Source organism: Typopeltis vanoorti, chromosome 12, assembly GCF_054136105.1.
Source record: "Typopeltis vanoorti isolate ZY-2024b chromosome 12, IOZ_Tvanoo_1.0, whole genome shotgun sequence".
Lineage (NCBI taxonomy): Eukaryota > Metazoa > Arthropoda > Arachnida > Uropygi > Thelyphonidae > Typopeltis > Typopeltis vanoorti.
In genome coordinates this window covers 73726065-73747444 of record NC_143560.1, presented here as the reverse complement: position 1 = coordinate 73747444, position 21380 = coordinate 73726065, and the positions used below count along the sequence as shown (strand labels likewise).

General features: G+C 34.0%; 1 protein-coding gene across 5 annotated transcripts in view; it reads left to right on the top strand.

Moving 5' to 3' along the window:
• Positions 1-21380, top strand: part of LOC150100889 (syntaxin-binding protein 5-like) — a 710057-nt gene that overhangs the window by 502848 nt on the left and 185829 nt on the right. The window contains exon 20 of one of the 5 annotated variants that reach the window (XM_090401898.1): positions 14223-14283. The exons of 2 other annotated variants lie outside the window; for them this stretch is intronic. In XM_090401898.1, the coding sequence (XP_090258024.1) occupies positions 14223-14283 (61 nt within the window). Of the gene's footprint in view, positions 1-7780; positions 7947-14222; positions 14284-21380 lie in introns of all 5 variants that reach the window. 2 more of the 5 variants (XM_090401897.1, XM_090401896.1) reach the window with 2 other exon arrangements.

Here is a 21380-nt window from a genome sequence, read left to right as displayed (position 1 = left end):
ATACAATCAGCCATGACCTCCTGTAAATGCTCCTTGACCACTTCCCATGCACTATCGACGTCCAGCCCTTGCAGTTGTACATGCCATGGCACTGATCCAAGCAATCTCTTAAGCTTGTCAAACTTGCCAGCACGGTAATTCCACATATACCCTGTCTTAGTCAAAAATTTCACGCCTTTCCCAGGTCAAGACCATATGATCACTCTCACCAATAGGTGGCAATATGGTCATATTCATTACAGTCAAATTCTCAGATGTGCTATTACCAGGTCAAGCACTCTCAAACCCCTAGTATTTTCACTTACATGCTGTCTCAGATAGTTATCCCTTAATAATTGAATAAAATCCATTTCCTTCCTCACATGTGTCTTCTCCTTCCAATCAATGTTACCATAGTTGAAATCCCCCATAATAATTACCCTCCTCCCACTCATTTCATCAATTTGAGTATGCATACTATCTCCATCATCTATTCCATCACCTTGTCTATAGCAGCACCCAACTGTATATTTTATTCTGCCAGTCTCAATCTCGCACCAAATAGCCTCAAATGAGTTCCTTTCACTATCCTGCAATACAACTTCAATTCTCCTTGGCTGCAGTTCATCAGCTATCATCAATAACACCCCCCCCCATTTTATTCTCTCTGTCCCTCCTAAACACACTATAACCCATACATTCTATCCCACTAACTATATCATCTTCCGTCAGCCATGTTTCACTAATGCCAATAACCTGTGGCCAGGAAGAGCCAATCAAGGCCAAAAATTCTTCCTTCTTGTTCCTAATACTCCTGGCATTAATATACATGAAATGCAGTGATCCCTTTGTCCCACCCCATCTTGATGCGTTATTCTAAATGTCCCATTCCCATTTTTTGTCCTTAGTGCTGGCTCGGTTACATTATATTCATTTTTTACACTCAACTGTCTCACTGAAGTTTGCATATCCACCCCCCCCCCCCTCCTTGGTAGTTCTAGTTTCCCTGGTTCTGCACATCCATTTTCACTTCATTCAGCAACACTTTTCCAGTCTCTGCACACCAAGTCCATTCAAATGCAGGCCATCCATCTTGTATAAGTCCTTTCGCCCATCAAACTCATTCCACACATCCACAAATTCCACACCACACCGTCTGCATAACCTGCGCATAATGTCATTTGCGATTATGGCTCTCCTTCTAAACTCCTCTCTGTCATACCGCGGCAACAGACTCACCATTTTAACTCTGTCACTCTTTTCTTTCGCTGCCTTTAACAATACTTTCAAGTCCTCTCTCTCTCATAAAAAATTTATCACCTTTCAATTCGTTCGTACCCATCACAATTATTAATTCTTTCACCCTCTGTTTTTGCACTCTAATACTCTCACTTACATCCTTAAATTTCGCACCCAGTAAGTACGATTTAGTTACACTCCTATCTATCACTCCTCTTAATAACGAGTCACCATACAACACTCTTTCCTTCAATTCAGAAACTCTCCCACTTTTACGCTGTTTATTTATGTTAGCCGAATCACTCTGGAAAGAGTTTTGCAGGTGCTCTAATTGCCGCTGTGAATTTTGTATCACTGCACACAACCTAGCGATCTCACTTCCTACAAATAATTCCTCATTTTTTTTTATCATTCAAACCATTTTCTTTTTCGGTATAGTTGCTCTCACTCTTTCTTAGATCAGCACTCACATTACCATCTTGTACATCGCAATTCCCAATCAAGCCACTATTTTTACTCTCTCTCCAGCCTCACTAACACTAAAACTCACTAACACTAACTCACTAACTCCAGCCTCAATCGGGAATGCATACATTCCACACACATCGCATTGGACAAATTCTTTCACATTATAGGCACTTTCACAAAATGGATTGGTATAACCTCCAACTTTAATACCAAGATGCATTTCAAACAGATCACAATTAAAAAGGAATTAGAAATGCCGGGGAAAAAAAAGAAATAAAAATATTTTTATTGTTTACAATTGAATTACAATTGGTACAGTACATATATGTTAGTTTTTATTGTATTAGAAAAATACAGTGTAGTTTGCACATACAGTACTGTTTTTTTTTCCCCTCTTTTTCTCTGCTTACATGTAACATCATACTTACATGTACATAACATCAAATAGCATTTTCTAAAGTTTGCCGCAGTGAATAAACAAGAATGTTTAAGAACTTTTGGAATCTCGGAAATATGTTTTGCCTTAATTTTGTAACGAATTGCTGCTCCAATACAAGATATACATTAATGTATATAAAATGCATTATACATTAATATCTATTAATGTATAATGTAATCAATAGAGTTGCATTTCTGATGAAATTACAAACAATGTTCTGTAATGCATTTTACAATTATTACAAACCATGTTATAGTGTAACTCATGCTGTTTGAAACTGCACTATTTGAAATATTGCTGTACACACACAAGACTAAAAGGTTAAATTTGTTTTAAAATGAATCCTGTCTGTATCATATTCTGCCAGGACATGTCATGAACAGATGCTTGAGATGATTCATGAATGTTTTCCCTAGTGTTGTTGAAATTTGGGTATAGTTCTGTGAACATGTCTATTGTTCCTGCTGCTTCATACATTTATTTTATTTATTTATTTTTTGCAGAGTTCCATGATGATCATTGAGATTATAGTCGCAGTTGAATATACTAGTATAACTGCTGTCAGTTATTCTAAACTGAATTGCATACTAAAATTCTGTTATTGTTTAGTAATTATGATTGGTAAAAGCAAAAAGATTCCAGTATGTTTGAGCATGTTTGATATTTATGACAGACAACAATACATAAAAATGTTCCATAGTACAAACAACATCAGAAGAACGAAATTAAATAATTTGAGTTACTGATATTTCCCTGGATTCCTAACGGCATCTTCAGAGCACTTACTGTGATAAAAGGCACATCATACATTTAAATTGTTGCAGAAACCATTCAAATTGTAACCGAAAAGGAACCACTCTCCTGTCATGGTGCCCACTAGGGCAGTGCTTCCCAAACTTCTGGATGTCAGGGCCCCCTTTGCAAAAATTAAAATATTTCACGGTCCCCCCCTCGAAAAAAAAAAATCGTAATAGAGAGATATATTTATTATAATATTTATTGTATTTATATTCAATACAAAACATACACACCGAATATTGCAAACATCAAATGCATATATTACATTTTTGGCCTCTTACCATTTGATTCTGAAGACGATGCAGGCTGTTCTGGTAAAATATGAAATACTCTCCTTTTTTATTTTATTTTATTTATTTATTTTTTTTTTTTGAGTCTGTTTCTGCTTCTTCTGATTGTTCGCGGGATTTTTTTTTTATTTTTTATCAGCCACTTATCCATCTCAGCGTTAAAATCAAATAATAGGCACCACTTACCGATACTGGCACACCACAGACTGATAACATGAAATTAGTGAATATTACCTGAATAAGGGAGTCCCCGAACCAGGAACATTTTTCTCTTTTGTGACTTTTCTCCCTTTACGGTAATTAAGCCTAACGCGAAACAGACAGCAAAGGCAGGTTATTAAAACGTGCATATGATTGGTGCAGTATTAACAAAAGATCGCGCAACCGAACGATAAAAGCATAGCTGACAATTGAGTTGAAATGCTAACTCTCTTCAACCGAATTCCATATGTGAAATTGCCATAACATTCATTGTATATATATATATATATATATATATATATTACTTAGTTTTAATACTTTTACGAATTTTAACAAGTTTGGTTGAATTTTATTGCTGCCTTGGGAAATCGAACTCGCACACATCTAATTAATAACAACAGATTTTAGTTAGATACTATGTTTGCCCACGCCACATGGTTTTGTTTCAGTCTATACAGCATAGTTTCTGTATGAGGGAACATGTGATTCATTAATTAGTGTGTTTTTATCCCAGTTGTCTCTAATTGCACTATTTGTTGAGAAATATATTACACAGTCTCCTCATACCTTATTCACTGGCCTAATAAAAATGCTTGCTTTTATTGCCTCTGCAGTAAAGTGGCTGTTAGGGAGGGGTTGTTTACCACTGCAAGCGAATTACTATCGATTACGAGCACGTTTAAGTTTTTTTTTTTAAAAAAACTAGCTGGGATGACAGTGATAATATAAAGCGAGTTTTGATATGTATATAAAGTCAATATCAACAGTCCCTGATTACGAATGCATGATGAAAGGGACAGGAATATTTGGAGCTTCCCTGGGGAGCATTCGAAGTAAATACAATTAACCACTGCTTTGAAATGAAACTTATATGAATAAGCAATATTTACTAATGTTCATTAAGCGCCGAAATATGCAGGAAGCAAATTTTGTGAACCAACACCAATGTGTGAATTTTTTCATTAAAATATAAAAAATAACAAAAAAGAAATAATAAATAATCAAAGTTAAATTCGTTTCTTTTAAAATTAAAAAAAATCTACTTAGTCTTAAAACATTTTAAATTTGTTTTCATTATTTCACGGCCCCCCTCAACAAAACCTACGGCCCCCAAGGGGGCCGCGGCCCACAGTTTGGGAAGCGCTGCTCTAGAGAACAGAAAAAAAAAGTAAATTTAGAGAAATCAAGTTAAATGTAGTCTTAGAATGACTGTCTCCCTGATATTTTGCACATTAATCCAGCTGTGCTTATTGATGTTAGGAGGAATGTTTCATAGCTGATACTGATTACAAAAATAGTCGCTCAGGGTTGACTTCAGTGCATCTCTCTTTTTACATTTAATCTTGTATTGAAGGGAGTACTCAGAGAATGGTCTGCCAGTCCTGACTTGCCATACCAATGACAGTGAATGTAATTTGTATGTTCTCAAAGGCAGATGTTAATAGATTTATTGGTCTGACAAAAGTAAGCTAAGTTTCAGTGGCAAGAAACTTTCTACATATTCTAGGATATACAAGAAAATAATCTGATTCTTTGGATAATGGATGAAGTGTTGCTATCTGTGGAGTTTGAAAATAACATGGAGATTATATTTGCCAACAATTTTAGCTATCTTTTAAGATATATCCTGGATATAGGAGATGAGAATAGTTTTGTTGTGATTTTGTGTGTGGTGCGGGAGGGATAAGAGGAATGTCATATTTTGTCCGTTTCATAGGATCTTTCAGCTAGTTACCTTTTTGTGTTCTGCTAAAGATGAACTGCATCCTCTTGAACATCCTGGAGTATATGAAGTCCTTCATGCCTGCAACTTCACCTACTTTGGACAGACTGGTAGATCTGTTAACATCTGCCTTGAAAAACATACAAACTATGTTCACAATCATCTGCATAGCAAGTCAGGATTAGCAGCCTATGCTCTGGATACTTCTTCACATCTGATTACAAAAATGAGATTAAATGGAAGAAGACAACTGTTGCTGCATAGAAGTCACTATAGTCTGAGAGACTATTTTTGGCATCAGCATCTGCTATGAAACACTCCTCTGGCCTCAAAGGATGGCAGCATTAATTGCCGAAGATTCCAGAGACAGTCATTTTAAGACTTCATTTAGCTTGACTTCTCTGAATTAACTTTGGTTTAGACCTGGCACCCTGGAAAGCACCTTCATAAGGCATTCTAGGGTGCTTTTTAATTACATCCTCAACAATTTTATTGAGTTCTGAGCTTTTTATCACAGTTCTAATTTGTGTTGAAGATGCTGATTACAAATCCAACAGAATATTAGTAAGCTTAATACATGATCTATTTTTCTTATTTGACTCTCAGCTAAAATTGTAAACCTATAGTGCATTAGCACTGTTGGTGGGCTAGGGATATTTTTCCTGTTTTACATTTATTTATTTTATTTATTTATTTCTTTTTCATAACCAGAAACCCTGCTTTACAGACCAAATGTCAGAGGTTTTCAAGCCACTTTAGTCTCCTTCACACTGAGCAATGAAATTCATTGCCTGGTGTAATGCTACCTAAAGATAATCACATCCATGCTGCTGCAGGATTCAAACCCACAGCTTTTTGGTTGGAGAGCAGACATGTTAACCACTTGGCCAACTAGGCTGGCATGTTTCTGGTGTTGTTTATATTGTGTTGTTTATATAAGAATAATCGCTAATAGCTACTAAGCCTTTCGATACATTTATGACAGTCAAATTATTACTATACCAGAATGCTGTAGTTTAACTATAACTCATTGAGGATGTATTATTTCAACTCGTAAATAAATCATGCAATTTTTGAAGGAAGAACAATAAATGATAGTTTCTGAACTTGTGAATTTTCCTTCTGGTCACAGAATGTTACTGCATGAAAAATTATGCCAACTCTACTATTCCTATTTAAAAACAAGGGGGGGGGATAACATTCTGCAACTACTAAGAATACTTAAATGAACTGAAAAAAGATGTTTGTGAAACCATCACATGACATCACCAAATGAATATACTATATATGATCTGGCTGAATACATTTGCCATGTTACTTAAAGATATACATATGGAATCTTTGTAACTGCAGCACTTAAAATAGAAACTTTGTACTTGTCCCCTTTGAACATTGGATTGTTCACTATTTCTAAAGTGGCTTTATGCTTTAGAGATGTAAACATTTGTAATCAATCAAGTCTTTATAAAAAATTCTGAATACTACTAAACTGGGTGAGAGAGAATTTTGTACAGCTGCTTCCTTAATTTAAAATTAACTTTGCATTGATATTTAGCTGTTACTTTATTTATCCTTTTCACTTGTCTTATTTACTTCATTTTTGAAAATTCTTTTCAAATTAAAAAATATGTGGTATGCTGAACATGAGCTTGATTTCTGAAATGGAAGCAGCATCAGAAGTCATGCTAGAGATATTAGTTCTTAAATCCCATGCAAGAGAAGTTGCAAAAGCCATAGCATATCAGTGCCATGTGTGAGCAAGAAATCTAACCTGATGGAATTTTGCGCACAAGTGCACACTATTCATGTGTTATGGATTTTGCAGCCTGTCATGTGTAGGGGATTGATGCATAAAATATTCTATAATTTTAACTCAAAATTGTTAATTCCAACTTGTTTTGATTATGGGATGTTTTGAGCCAGATATAGTTATTTATAAGTATTTGTTAAAGTTATATGATTGCAAAGCTGATCTTTTACATTCTCATTTACAGCATAACATCACACACTTCATATAGTTGTCTAGTTCTTTAATTTTCTATCAGATTTTTTGTGAAATATAATGCATACATGCAAAGAATTTTAATGATGAAACATATATAACATGTGTAGCATTTAATTTTTTTTTTCATTTTATAATAATTTAGAATATATATATATATATATATATATATATATATATATATATATATATATATGTGTGTGTGTGTGTGTATTTATATATGTTTATATGTGTGTGTATAAATTGTTGATATTAATTATTTTTAAAGTTTAAAGTATGAAAGTGTTGTATAAATGCTTATAGATCATAACTTGAAATGTAGTTCAAGTGCATGTATGTGAGTGTGCATGTGATATATGATGATAAAAATTTTTCTTTTTACTTGCCTGCTCCTCCTACCATTGACCTAAACAGCTTCACAAGTCTCAGTCAGATCAGAGCTGCCTAGCTGTACTCTTTGGTAATTACGCTTTTTATGTATGTGCCTTTAAATAATTATGCTGTGCTATCCAGAACACGCTAGATGAAGACCAAAAATTTCACTTTATTTTTCACCTCAGGATTTGTTTGTGTCTAAACGTTTTGAGGATGTATAAATTTTAGTTTACACCAAGCTGACCTCTACCCTCCTCCCTTCATAGATTAACGGCATTTGCCTGAGCCCGACCACAGGCAAACAGCAACAGCTTCAGCAGAAGAAACCCATCGCTCCTGAGATGAGGAGGACAAAATCCCAAGGTACCCGTAAAATGCAAAAAATGCAGAGCATGGCGTCAGCTGATGAGGGCATCCTCAGCTCAGGATCAGGTGGCTCACCTTTTCTTTCCCCCCACTGTAATCCCAATAACTGTAATTTATTATTTTTTTTCCCATATCCTAGTGTGTACTGCACACTTTGCAACTCTGCATGTACATTCAGCACACCCCTATCTGCACTTCCTCTGGGGCATGGAGTATTCTTGGTGTGAATAATTGTGTTAAAAATATGAAGTTGTTTTTTTTTTTGGTCTGTGTGTATGTGTGTTTTTTAAAATAAAATAGACTTAACAGCAAAGGAACTTAAAGATACAGATTATTTCACTAAAAATTAATGCTTCCTTTTTTTTTTAAGTTATTTCTTTCTTATAGATTATTTCAATATATATATTTAATAGTTTCTAGGAATGAACTGAATATAGAGCATTATTATACCACTTCTTTCTTCATAATGTTATTTCAGCAAACTTTATTCCAACTCACAATATCTTACTTAGGTTGTTTCAGTTAACTTTTCATTTGAAGATTTAATGAAAGTTTTAGCACAGCTGGAGGGATACCATCTTAGCCAGGAGCCTTATTAGTATCTAGATTATTAATGATTTTTCTAATGTCTTTCTAGCTAATGATCAGAGAAGGCTAGCTGGCAGAATATTGATTTGTAAGAAAGGAAAGATGAACAAGATGTGGGACAGTATTGCTAAGAGAACTAATGTTTGCAGTGTATTTGAAGGGAGAGCTATTAAGAAAATGTTCAGAGTGGTAAAAAAATGATGAGTATAATTAGGTGGTGTGAGGTGAAGTGGTGGAAGAATAATGAAGATAACTGGGTATTCTAGTTAGTAGATGAACAATTTATATTATATTCATTGCTAACAGCAAATAATTTGGCTTTCTTTCCAGCTTGATCTGGGAAGTAAGAGAAGGAAAGCCAGTTTGAATTATGAATGAAGTCTCCAAAGAACACCATCTCATTGTTTGGATAGTTTTACCATAGGAAATCAGCCTTCAGAGATAAATAATCAAAAAGATCAGTATGGTGGAATTAGAAGAGTGGGTAAAAGCAGCAAATGCAAGCAACAAAGTGAGTTTAAGAAAATGTAAGGCTAGAGCAGATCATATAGAGAGGGAGAGATTCAAAAGTTTGTCTCTAGAATGGAATGTTAGTTCTGACAAATGCACATATTATCCCTTCCTTCATGCAGAATATAGATGACTAATTAAGGTGAACTGTATTAGTGGATACTATTTAGAGTTCAGTAAGAAGACACAAATCAGCTTTTCCTGCATGCTAGTGATGTATGTCAGTAGTGTTTATGTTGAGTTCCTGGATATTAGTGAAGTGGTTATTATAGTTTTTTTTCACATGGAAATTGTTGCTTTTTGGGATGTTTTGCAATTTTTGATATTTTTATTTTTTATTTTTTTTTAATTTCTGTCATACATTTATTTTTGAAACTGCTATCAGTTATTGTGATTTCTTTCATGATGATGTCAGAAACTACAGAGCATTGACATACAGCGGGGGAGGGGATTTGTGAATGCTGCTTCCACTTACTTAGAAGGTGCCTGGACTGTAGTCCATGTGTGGCCTGAGCAATGTCTTTACATACTGCAGTACCCAGCCTTCCTATAGGCACAGTCTGATAGCATAAATAATGGTGGCAGCAGGATTAATCCAGTGATCAGGAAGCCTCCTGACACATCATTGAGTTTGATCCCTTTTGCTATCTATCGGCAGGCCTGTGGAATTGCTTTACCTTTGAATGATAGAGGTATTCGTTCTTAGAATATACCCAACAAAACTATTACCTGCACCATACATAAAGGTGTGCAGACACAACTCAGAGACCCTATTCTAGAGGTGAAAAATAGCAGTAGTTACTACATGAAGCAGGACAGTGGTGCTTCACTGGCCTGTGAAAGTCATCTCCCAATTAGATGTCTAGTTTGGCATTTCCTTCAATACAATGAAAGAAATGCTTATGAAGTAACAATCCTCACCATGCCACTGCTCTGTTTGTGGAAACCTCTCATACCATGATAGTTGACTTGGTTAGGAAATTGCATGTCATCAGTTCTAATATTAATGACTCAAAATGCAAGTATTATCATTTTTTTTTATTTCACATGGCTCAGTTATTATTATTCTCAGCCTTCCACCAAATGACTTAAGGGTATCAAGAGTGTGAACTGCTCCATCTGACTCAAATTCCTACTTTACACTTACCTCATACATAGCATTACTATTAGATGTGTTCAAGGTTGATTTTAGTTCATGTGTCTTGTGATTTAACAACTTACATGATTCTTATAAATAGGAATGAAGCTTTGTGTAATCACTTGTGGCCAAAATTTCCCCATATATGAGTATTAGTATGAGCATAGACAGACAAAGGTTATATTAGCAGTTTTATATGTTGAAACTGTAAACACGTGTTTGAATAATGAACTGAAAAGTTTCACTAGTTCTTTTCATTCATTTGTTTTTCTTAATCTTATTAACATTTCCTTGCACTATCAAATATATCAACAAAATATAAAGTAGTATCAAAAAAATTGGATACTGTTAAGTTTGTGATAAGTCATCCAGTCATGAATGTGATCAGTTGAAATTAGTTTCTGCTGGTCATGAGAGGTGCAGTAAACATGAAAGTTGTTTTGTTTTCTGTGGGTTTAAAAAGTTTTTATATACACCTCTTCACTTTTTTTAATATGATTTGATTTTAATTTTTTTTTTCCAAAAAAGACCATTATTTTGAAATGTAAAAAAAAAAAAGTGTGCCAATTGTGTTGCATAAAATGATGCATTTGATTGCAGTAGAGTTGAAAGTAAGTACTACTTCATTCTGGCTTCATAAACACACCATACATTGATAAAATAAATATTTTTATTCTGTTGACTACTTTTAAGAGAAAATCCTTTTTACAAAGTACATAATATTTGTACTTAGTACTTTCTGTGTTGGATACATACATTATGTTCATACAGTTAAATGCACTGTTATTAAAATTACGAAGTTTGTTTTATGTGCTCTCACAGGTGGCCTTTGCACTCACTTTGAGTGACACATGCATACTTCAGTCATGCCTTCATGCGTTTCGGCATTTTAAATATATAGTATAAAACGGTTCAATAATTCTTTTTATTTAGAAGAAAAGTCCATTAAAAATTTTAAAAAAAATTGTTGCAAACATCGAATATATGACATCACAAATTAGCATAGCCAATTGTCGCAACCTGTAGATGACAATATGTTACATGTTTATATATATATAAAATGATATTTTGTTTATAGCAGTAGAAATCTGATGTAATATTCAGATGAAAACATAACACCACATATCTATTGCAGAAATATAATGTAGGAAAAAGCAGACCTCAAAATTTCTGCTTTTAGTACTTAGTGGAAGATGTGTACTACTAATTCCAAACATTGTTTGAGTTCTGGTTCCTTTCACCCATTTGTTGATAATATAGTGCTCTGCAAATTCACCAAAGTTTAGTTATCAAATAAAGCACTTTATACTCTTACAATAGTAAGTGTTTTATTTATTTTATTAGATTTTTTTTTGTCAGTTTTGAAGTTTACAATTTGAAGAACCCACTGGTGGTTCACTGTCACTATCATGTTAAGGGTAACTCACAAAATAAAGTTAAACATGGGTGCTTTTATTATAGTGGTTTGTGGTTCATATGTACTATGTGAAAGAAGCACTAGAAGCATTCTGACTGTTTAAAGCAGTGGTTCTCAAACTTCTTTTGGCTCATAACACTATGGAAGAGTATGGAGAAATTCATGCCTGCACAGTTTTCCTTCATTAAGAGTAGTTGCTTTTCTTATTATTATTCTTACTTGACATCTCTAAGCAATCCAAGGAGTCATTGCTAGAGGACACTTCACTTCATACCACACAACTCACTATTGAGTTTTTTTGTCGGTTTAAGCTCTGATGTATTTTCAGATTAGTGTGTACTACGGCTTACAATACCAAGATCCCAAATACTGGGATCCCTGTCATTTTTTCTGGTATTCAAATATTGGTACTGATACAAAAATATTGGTTTAATTAAAACATAATTGTTGATGATTTCTTTACATAAAGATTATTAAAATCGACAGCAATAAATCATTAATATTACTGAATTTGCAACTTAAGGATTATTATACACAATACAAATGTAACAGAAACCCGAAAAAGGCAAAACTCAGATCTTGTTTAGTAGACATTGTTGCACACAAAACGAAAAGTAAATATTACTTAATTAATAATTTCAGATATTGTTATATTATAAACGGATGTTATAAACATCTAAAAATAGTTTTATGTATATTAGAAAAGGATTGATTGCGAGAGTTTTAGTGATTTACCCTAATCACCTGTAACCATTCAAAAAATGGTAGCAAATGAGAAGATAAAAGATTTAGTAGACAATATTATAAATGTTCACTGTATTAGGGAAATTTTGTGGAATATTAGACTAGTGCTTTTGTACAGTAGTATACTAGCAGAGTATTGCTTAGAACTTGTAGAGGAAAAAAAAGGTAAATGTTTTCTCTGTCTTTACAAATTACATATACCTGAAAACCTCGCTTAATGTGAATTCGATATGTGCGATAATCAGTTAGCACGATTGAGTGAAACGATACTATTTCCTGCTTTAAGTGAGTGATTAATCAGTTAATGCGATTTTTTTACATTACGTGAAAATTTTTGTCACCGATCTGCAGCCAGTGGAAAAACTGCAAGTCATTAAGAGACATAAAAGTGGTGCTAGTAATACAATGATTGTGTGAGAGCTGGGATACAGCGAGTCTACAGTTTGGACTATATTAAATAAGAGCAAAGAATATATAAAGAACAAGGAAAGTTACTACTGGTTCTTTAAGCATGCCAATTACTCAAAATACAAGCCATTTAATGATCGAGATGGAACATTTTCTATCACTCTGGATTGACGATTATAACCAAAAATGAATACTTCTTAGTACAGGGAATATTTAGGAAAAAGCTCTCAATATTTTTACCTCACTGAAAGAGACCAAATTTGAAGAGGAATGTGAAAGCTTTATTGCGAGTTTAGGATGGTTTGACCATTTTAAAAATTGAACTAGACATAAGAATAACTGGGGAATCTGCTAGTGCTGATAAAGATTCTGCAGCCAAGTTTCCTGAAGAATTGCAAAGGATAATTCAGGAGGGTGATTAAGTGATCGGCAAGTATTCAACATCAGCGAAACTGGTCTCTTTTGGAAGCGTATGCTGATAAAAACTTTCCTAGTTAAAACTGAAGGATATTGTGGGATAAGATCTGGGGGGGGGGGGGGGTAAGATCAGAACAAAAATAGGCTAAATAGCCATAAAAATAATATTTACTTAGAATAGTAATATGGGAATTTTCCCAGAAATAATACCTACAAAAATGATAAGTATTTGGATGAGTATATAATAGCAAATTTGGCAAAGAAATTGTCTTGCAATTAGATTTTTTGACTTGAGATATTACGTACAGAAAGTTTAATTAATTTATATTTGAGTATTAATTTCTGTAAGTAATTTATTATCTGCAGCTATATCTGCACCAATGACTACAAAGTTATCAGTCGATGTACTATGCCACAAAGAAACAAATCTTTTAACTTTGGCATTAGCAGGTCATCTCTATCGACCTGCTAATGTTTCTGCCTGGTATCTCCACTTGGGCCTGGCTCCCACTGAAGAGACCTCAATAAAGGTCGAAACTAGTCTGGGTTGTGGCCCTTCCCTTAATGCATAACATTAGACATATCCTCAAGGAGATGTGTTTTGCATTATGGGAGATACTGAGATATGAGTGTTGTTATCTTGCTCCACCTTTGCAAGGAGTGCCCTGGTGTTGTACCACTTTACCCCAGTCCTGAAGATACTTTCAGGTGCAAACTTTGTTTGCTCACACATGGATAAAGGATTAAACTAAATTTATTATTTGGACAGATAATGTGGTGCTTAAACATTTGCAGTATTAGTATGTATGTTGTTTTAAGAATGACTGTATTTTGAATAACTTTTTGTCAGAATATTTATCATTGTAGTAAAAGTTTGATATAAAACATTCAAGTAATTACTTGTTTGTTTCCCCCCCCCCCCTTACTTTATTGAATCTTGGTGTAATCAAAATTTATTGAGAAAAATGCTTGCTTTTATAATACCGGTTTTAAGCTTTTGACCAATATTATGAGCCCTAATGTGTGCATATAATAGGCAAGTTTATTTCTTATTTCTTTTATTTTTTCAGTAAAATTTTACGATTAAGTTATTTAACGAGATAATTTTTTGATTAAACAGGAAAAGGAGTTACTGGCAGAAAGTAACAATAACAAAAGCAAGAAAAAAATTGATTGCAAGTGTAAGTTCCATATGATCCATTACAGGATGCACAGTCTCTTGGTACATTCCATAAGCACTAAGATGGTTATTTAAACTTTGGATTTAAGTAGCTTAAAACTGTCATATTTTCAAAAAATATATCTAAATAATCATTACTAAAGTGTAACTAAAATTTTGTTCTTCAAACTCCTGAAATCTTAAACACACAGATTTGTTAAAAAAGCAGAAAAGAATTATTTTGTGAATACTGTACTTACTCCACACTAACATATGCTGGGAAAGTAAAATTTGTATTAAATAAAATTATTTGCAAATTTTCTTTCATCTGCAACATGATGACCTCAAAAATTTCAATACATCTAATTAAACTTGCAGTACACCTTTGAGAACCACTGGTTTAAAGTGATGCCAGCAAATGCTTTTGGACAGTGGTGGCATAGTAAAAGAGACATTTCACACTGATTGATACGCAACCATTAGAAAAAGAGTATAAAAACTAGCATTTTATTATGATAGAATATAAATTCTAGAATTAGTTTCAATTTTATTCTAGCATTTCATTAAAAGCAGCTGCAGATCTAATGAATATTTGTCAATTATTCATTATCTGTTTTTTTACCTCTACCTACCAGGAATTGTCCTCCCCTAGAAACTGAGATTTTTCACATGCTTAACAGACATAACATACTGTCCTTTGTTCCTTTAGCTGTAATTTCAAACATCAACATCATCCTGTGTCAAAATATTATCATATACTGGAATAAATCAGACCATAAATATAGAACTTAATCATTAATTAAATGAGCCACCTTTTCTATTTGTTTTTCTAGTTTTTTAACATATATACTAACGAATCAGTCAGTTGGTTTTAATTCACTGTTATTATGCCAGTCTAGTTGACAGGTGAGTATTATCTGTGCAGCCAGCATCCTACTTATTTAAAAGCTTGAAGTGGCTTGAAAAAGTACCATATGTAGTCTTCGGAGCAAGGTTCCCAGATTGTTTCATCTGTAATCTATGCATAATATTAGTGTTATATGTATAACCGTTTATGGATAAGACTCTCATTAAAAAAAGAGAGAAAGAGATCTGTTCTTCTGTTATCATAAAAGATTTACATAACTGATAAATGCACACACGCGAAGAGAGAGAGTTCGGACACTCTCGATGGATGCATCTTGTCACTTCAAACTTATCGCCATTGTTGTCCAAACAGGCAGTTTCACCGGTCTGCTGTTTTTACCCTTTCACACGCATCATAACTGTGACCTAGTTAGCAGCCATTACAGGACGTGCCATTATGTGAGGCACCAATAAATATTGCTTAACTATGTGCATTTAACTTACTGAAATAATCATTTTAAGTAGCAAACGAAGTGACCAGAGAGTAAATTAGTAAGCTGCCAATATCATATAGTTAGAAGTTTCTATAGCATCGCCTTCCTAGGAAAATGAGTATTTCAGCCTTGCCAATTTGTTTGTTAGATAAGAATAACACGGAAATTAGGAGAGCCATGTTGCGAATACGGGATGTACGGTAAGGTAACTTTCGGGTGGCTAACAAGAAGTTAACACTGTTCGATTTATTTGACACTCATCACATTCTCCAATCAAAAAAAACTGCTTAATCTACTTTTAAATCCTTTCTTGCTCACACCATCCTTATAAACATTCCAGAGATGGTCTGTTGTTTCATCCTTTACATGCTATTTTACTCCACTGCAAGCTCTCTCCTATTTACATTACCTCTTTATTACTGTGTTCTTCATTATGACCATAAATTATTATGCTGTTAGCACAGTTCTCATAAATTGTGACCTGAAGTTGAACTCCTTTTCCATCCTCAATCCAGGGTCCTTTATCTCCTTCACTGCTTCAGTAGACTACCCCACAAATTATATATGATTCCACCCTTGTTTTCAGTTGTAAATCTTACACTTTGCAACATTGAATTGGAGAACCACTCATTGACTCACCAATAACATATTTGAATCTCCCTGGAGAGCTGCAACATGTTTGTTCACTCATAGCTCTCTCCAATTTTGTATAATATGCAAACAACTGCATATTTCCCATTAGACCTCTCCCAATATCATTATCATTTTTACTGCTAAGCTAAAGTTATTTTGAGCAGTTTAAAAATGATGTTCTTGCTAAACTTTGGCAAGTTTAGCAAGAACATCAAAAAAAAAAAAAAAAAGGCAAGAAAGAAATCTCTACCAAAACAATTTTTAGACACATAAATTTCACAGGTATGTGGCGACGTCTATTATGAATGCAATTTAGTTCAACTCAAGCAATTCTCTGTCTACATATGCTAGGAAAATATTTGTATACACGTAGAAGAAATCTCCAGGTCAGCAGCATAACTTCAGTAGGCTTGGCAAATACTTCACTAAGCACTTTTAAAGTGTGGCAATTTTGATAATTGGTAAAATATCCTGCCATTGTCACCCTTCTGATATCATTGCACTTGGCAGTTTCACCAGTGTCAAAGCATTTCTACATCACTGCTCCATGCTAATGTGCCACATGATTTATGTCTTCCCAGTGATGTCAAAAATAGCTGGAAGTGTGCATGCCGATCACTAGTTATGAAAATTGCAGGAAATCATCAGGAAAGAGAGACAGACCAATCAGCCAATAATGATAATTAGTCTTGTATAATAGAATACAGTAAAAATATAGGAGAAATTGACAGGTCAGGCATGATGAGTAGCTGTGCTGAATGTTTAAAGACAAGTTCTTTCTTGAGAGAGAGATCAGACAGACTAGAATTAGTTTTGGTGGCATTGAAGTCTACAAGATTGCCCTTGCCCCATTAGGATAAGAGATCTGAGTTCAGGTCACCAGTCATGGTGGATCTTGAGGATTCTAATACTTGAGCACTACAAAGTTTGTCAAATGAAAAGGAGAAATGGAGTGCACCATCATCTTCTAAGTTTTCAACAGGATTGGAAATCTCTGAGAGGTCATTTATATACAAGAGGAAGAGAGTGGATAAAAGAACGTAACCCTGAGGTACTCCTGCATTCGTGGGGAAATGTGAGGAGGGGAAACCAAGATTTTCCATAATTCGAGTCCAGATAATGGGTGGTGAAAGCAAGTTCAGCTGTAGATTGCAAGTGGCAGAATCCATATTGCTGGTCACTGATTAGTTAGTACATTTCTAGATGGATCAAGAGTTGGTTGACTTTTGTCCCAAAGAAAGGGATGGGCTGAATGTGGACCTGTTTCCATGTTGTATGGTAGATACTGATTGAAGGCAGATTGAAGAAGTGATACAGGATAGGTGTTAGTTCTGAGACACAATTTTTTAACACAGTAGGTGGGATACCATCAGAACCAGATGCCTTATTTTTGTCCAGGTTATTTAGGATTGTTTGGATTTCTCTTTGTCGAAAGACTATGGGCAACAGGAAGGGAGCCATTCTTGGTGGAATGGAGGAACTTTGCCCAGGCCATCAATGCAGGAATTGGAAGAGAAGAGTGATGCCAGTAAGTTGGCCTTGTCTTTAGGTGAGGTAACTACAGTTCCATCTGGATGTGAAAGTGGCAGAACCCTGGGTGGGCAGAAGTTGCATCCAATGGCCTTGGCCATTGGATGCAACTTTCTGGCCATTGGGCCAGAAAGAGTGAACTGCCATTTGGGCATGAGGTGAGTTTGCAGCATTTGGACCTGTCAAAGTCTGACTTGGTGATAATTCTTTTACAACTGTTGCAGGCTGCAGTATAGGCAGAGTGAGCAGTTGGAGTTTTAGTACAAGTCTAGGCAACTCATGGTAAAAAATGGAATAAGCTCTGATCACTATTCTTAATATTTACCCTTAATGCAAAGCCAATCTCCTTGAGGAGATGTATGATGCTATGCATTAAAGGCAAGGGGCCACTACAACCAGATTTAAAATAGCTTAGTGTCTTTAACATATATTATACCCAAGGTAAAAAACTTTCTACATAATTCAAGAAACAATAAAAAAAGATTAAAAACAAGCATTAAATTTTGAAGATTCATTAGCAAACCCTAAAACATTGATTGATTCAGTGAGAAAGGCATGTGGTGAGGTTGACTTTAAGGACAGAAAAATCAGATCTCCATGGTGAACTCAGAAAGTTGAAGAGGCAATCAAAGAAGAGAAGAAAGCATATGGAAAGTTCCTGGTAAGTAAGTCAGCATGTGATCTTAATGAATGCTGAGAAATAAGTAAGAAAGCAAAGCACTGAGTAAAACTAGCTAAACAAAAGTCATGGTAAGACTTTGGTAAGAATATAGAAAATAATTTCAGGAAGGCGACAAAATATTCTGGACGCTATTGAAAATTTTTAGCTGCTGAGGAAAGGGAACTATAAAAGGAACCGGAGATGATAAATGTGACGTGAAAACCGAAGATAAAGATATTCTAGACATCTGAAGTGCTTGCTTGTAAGGACTGTTAAATGAAATAAGCAATGATAGCATGATTGTATAAAAGACTCCAAGGAACATAATCATGAATGATATTTAACCAAAAATGCCCAAATATGGAGATATAAAGGTTTTACAATGGCTGCATATTTCAAATCACCTGGTCAGAGGGTCAAATTCAGATGATTGGAGTAGAGCTTTCATAATACCATCTATACAAAGAGAAACAAAACTGAATCTCAGAATTGCAGAGGAATTTCTCTACTAAATGTTTGAGGTAAGATTTATGCATGTTTTTTTAAGAATTGGGGAAGGGAAGATTGGAGAAGAACAGGCTGAATTCATGTTGTCAAGATTGATCTTGACAACCAACTTGATTGATTGCTCTTGACATCTTGGTTGTCAAGTTCAGATTTTCACTTTGAGATGATGGAGAAGTCATGGGAATATAACAAGGATTTGTTAAATACAAAACTTAAATAGTTTTGTAGATCTGGAAAAGGCATAATGGAAAGGTGCCAAATGGAAAGTTCTTCAAAACATTACAGTTATATGGTATAAATGGGACATTTTATCAAGCAATTCTTTGTCTATATTTGAGTTGTAAGTCTGTAGTTAGAATTGAAGGAGGCGCAGGAAAATGATTTGATGTGAGACAAGGGTGTACATTATTTCCACTGTTAAGAAAGAAAGTGGTATTAAAACTGATATCAAAATTAGAGATGTTAATCTCAATTCTTTACTTTATGCAGATAATGTTATACTTCTAAATAAATTGATTACAATCTGCAGGATTCCCTGACTAAAGTGAAGAACTGCTGTAATAAATTTGGTATGAAAATGAGCAAAAGATAATTAGATAAAAAAAAGACAATGAAAATATGCAGAAACATTGAAAAGATCAGCAATTCTTAATAAACTATAGAACAAGTAAAATATTTTGGTTATTTTGCCCCAATTTTTAGTGAAGATAGCAATTTAAATATGGAAATAGAAAGTAGAATTATCAAAGTTGATATAGTAGGAAGTCAAATGAATAAATATATGTGAAATAAGAGATAAATTAGCCAAAACACTAAATTATCTGTATACAAATGTTCAAACCAATTTTAATTTAATGGATCTGAGAGCTGGCTTGGAAAGAAAACACTTGATCCTAAGGAGACCACAGATATGAGAGTTCTAAGAAAGAAGGGGAGTAAACAGATGCCATCAATGGCAGTATCATATTTAAAATGATGATATTAGGAAAGAACTTGACATTGTTAGCATTCAAAAATGTGTTAGCAAAGCTAATCTCAGGTGGTGTGGTCACTTAAAGAATGGGAGAGGAAAGTGTTCTTTGCCAGAATGGTAGAAAAATAATCTAGAAGATGACCAATACTAGGTGGATAGATATAGTACAAAGTGACTTAGAAGAAAAAAATATAAAATTTGGTAATATTAGAGTCTTGACAGGTAACAGATTAAATTGGAGGAAAATTGTTGCTGGGAAGTTAGTAAGTTGTAACCCCATCAAGTTCCCTGTTCATCTACATAAACATTTTTTCATTGTAATCTGTTACCTTCCTGCACTTTTTGTATGTTCATTGCCATTTCTTCTTGCTTTCTTGCTCTTTCCTTTCTTTATTATTTATCTCTCATTCACCTTTAGCTTTCTCTCTTAACAGTAGTCTCTCCAGATGGGCCTCACCCAAACCCATTGAACTGCAACTAATCTTAAAATTCATCAAATATATTACAAATTGTACATCCTTCTCCATAGATCTACCATCACTTTGCTCACCCTATGAATTATTGAAAATAACACAGGAAAGGATGATAAATGTATCGAGAAGGTTTTACTTATATATCTCTTATCTTGTAGAGGCCTCCTACTGATATGATACTTCATAGCCCCCTCTTTGCATTCTGGTAGTTATTGCATTTTTTAAATATTTTTATTTATTTATTTTTATCTTTGCTGCTTGTAGTACATGTGAGAAGGTCTAATGTGATTAAAAACCTAATATGCATTGTATACACATTTAACATTTTACTGAGATTAAGTGCAAATAAATCTTGTTTGCACTTAATCTCAGAATGAAGTTGAATGATTGAGTAATATAATCAAGATGCTAAGTTAAAAACAATAAATGGTGAAAGCCAAAGTTTGTAGTTAAAACTTGTAGATGAGTACACTATTAAAGTTGTGAATACAATTAAGTTTTAATAAACATAGATGTGAAATGATTAGTATATTAATTAAACAATGTATATAACAATTAACAAATTGATACAAAGGATGTTAAATATAACAATAGTTTAATATTCTAAGAAGATATAATTTCATATTTTACACATTGTAGTGTTTTATGTTACAACCACTTGCTGCTTGGGGGTGGGGGGTAGCTATAGTACATTAATACTGTGGGTTCAGTTAGATGACTACTACTCATGTATCTGAAATAAGAATGCATTTCTTCTAATTGAACTGCATTTTTATATCAAAATGTATCTGTTTGGTTGCTTTGGCATGGATATTTATTAAGCATCATCACGAACCGCTAAAAGTGTCCTTCCTCACCTGTGGTTGATGATATATCGTGATTTATAGATACTTTCTTGCTGCATGTTTGTGATTTTAAACGTAGCATGCTTTATTCTTAAGCATCTTAAATTTATGTTTAATCGCATAATAATGTTATGAACTTTAATGAAGTAAGCCCTAA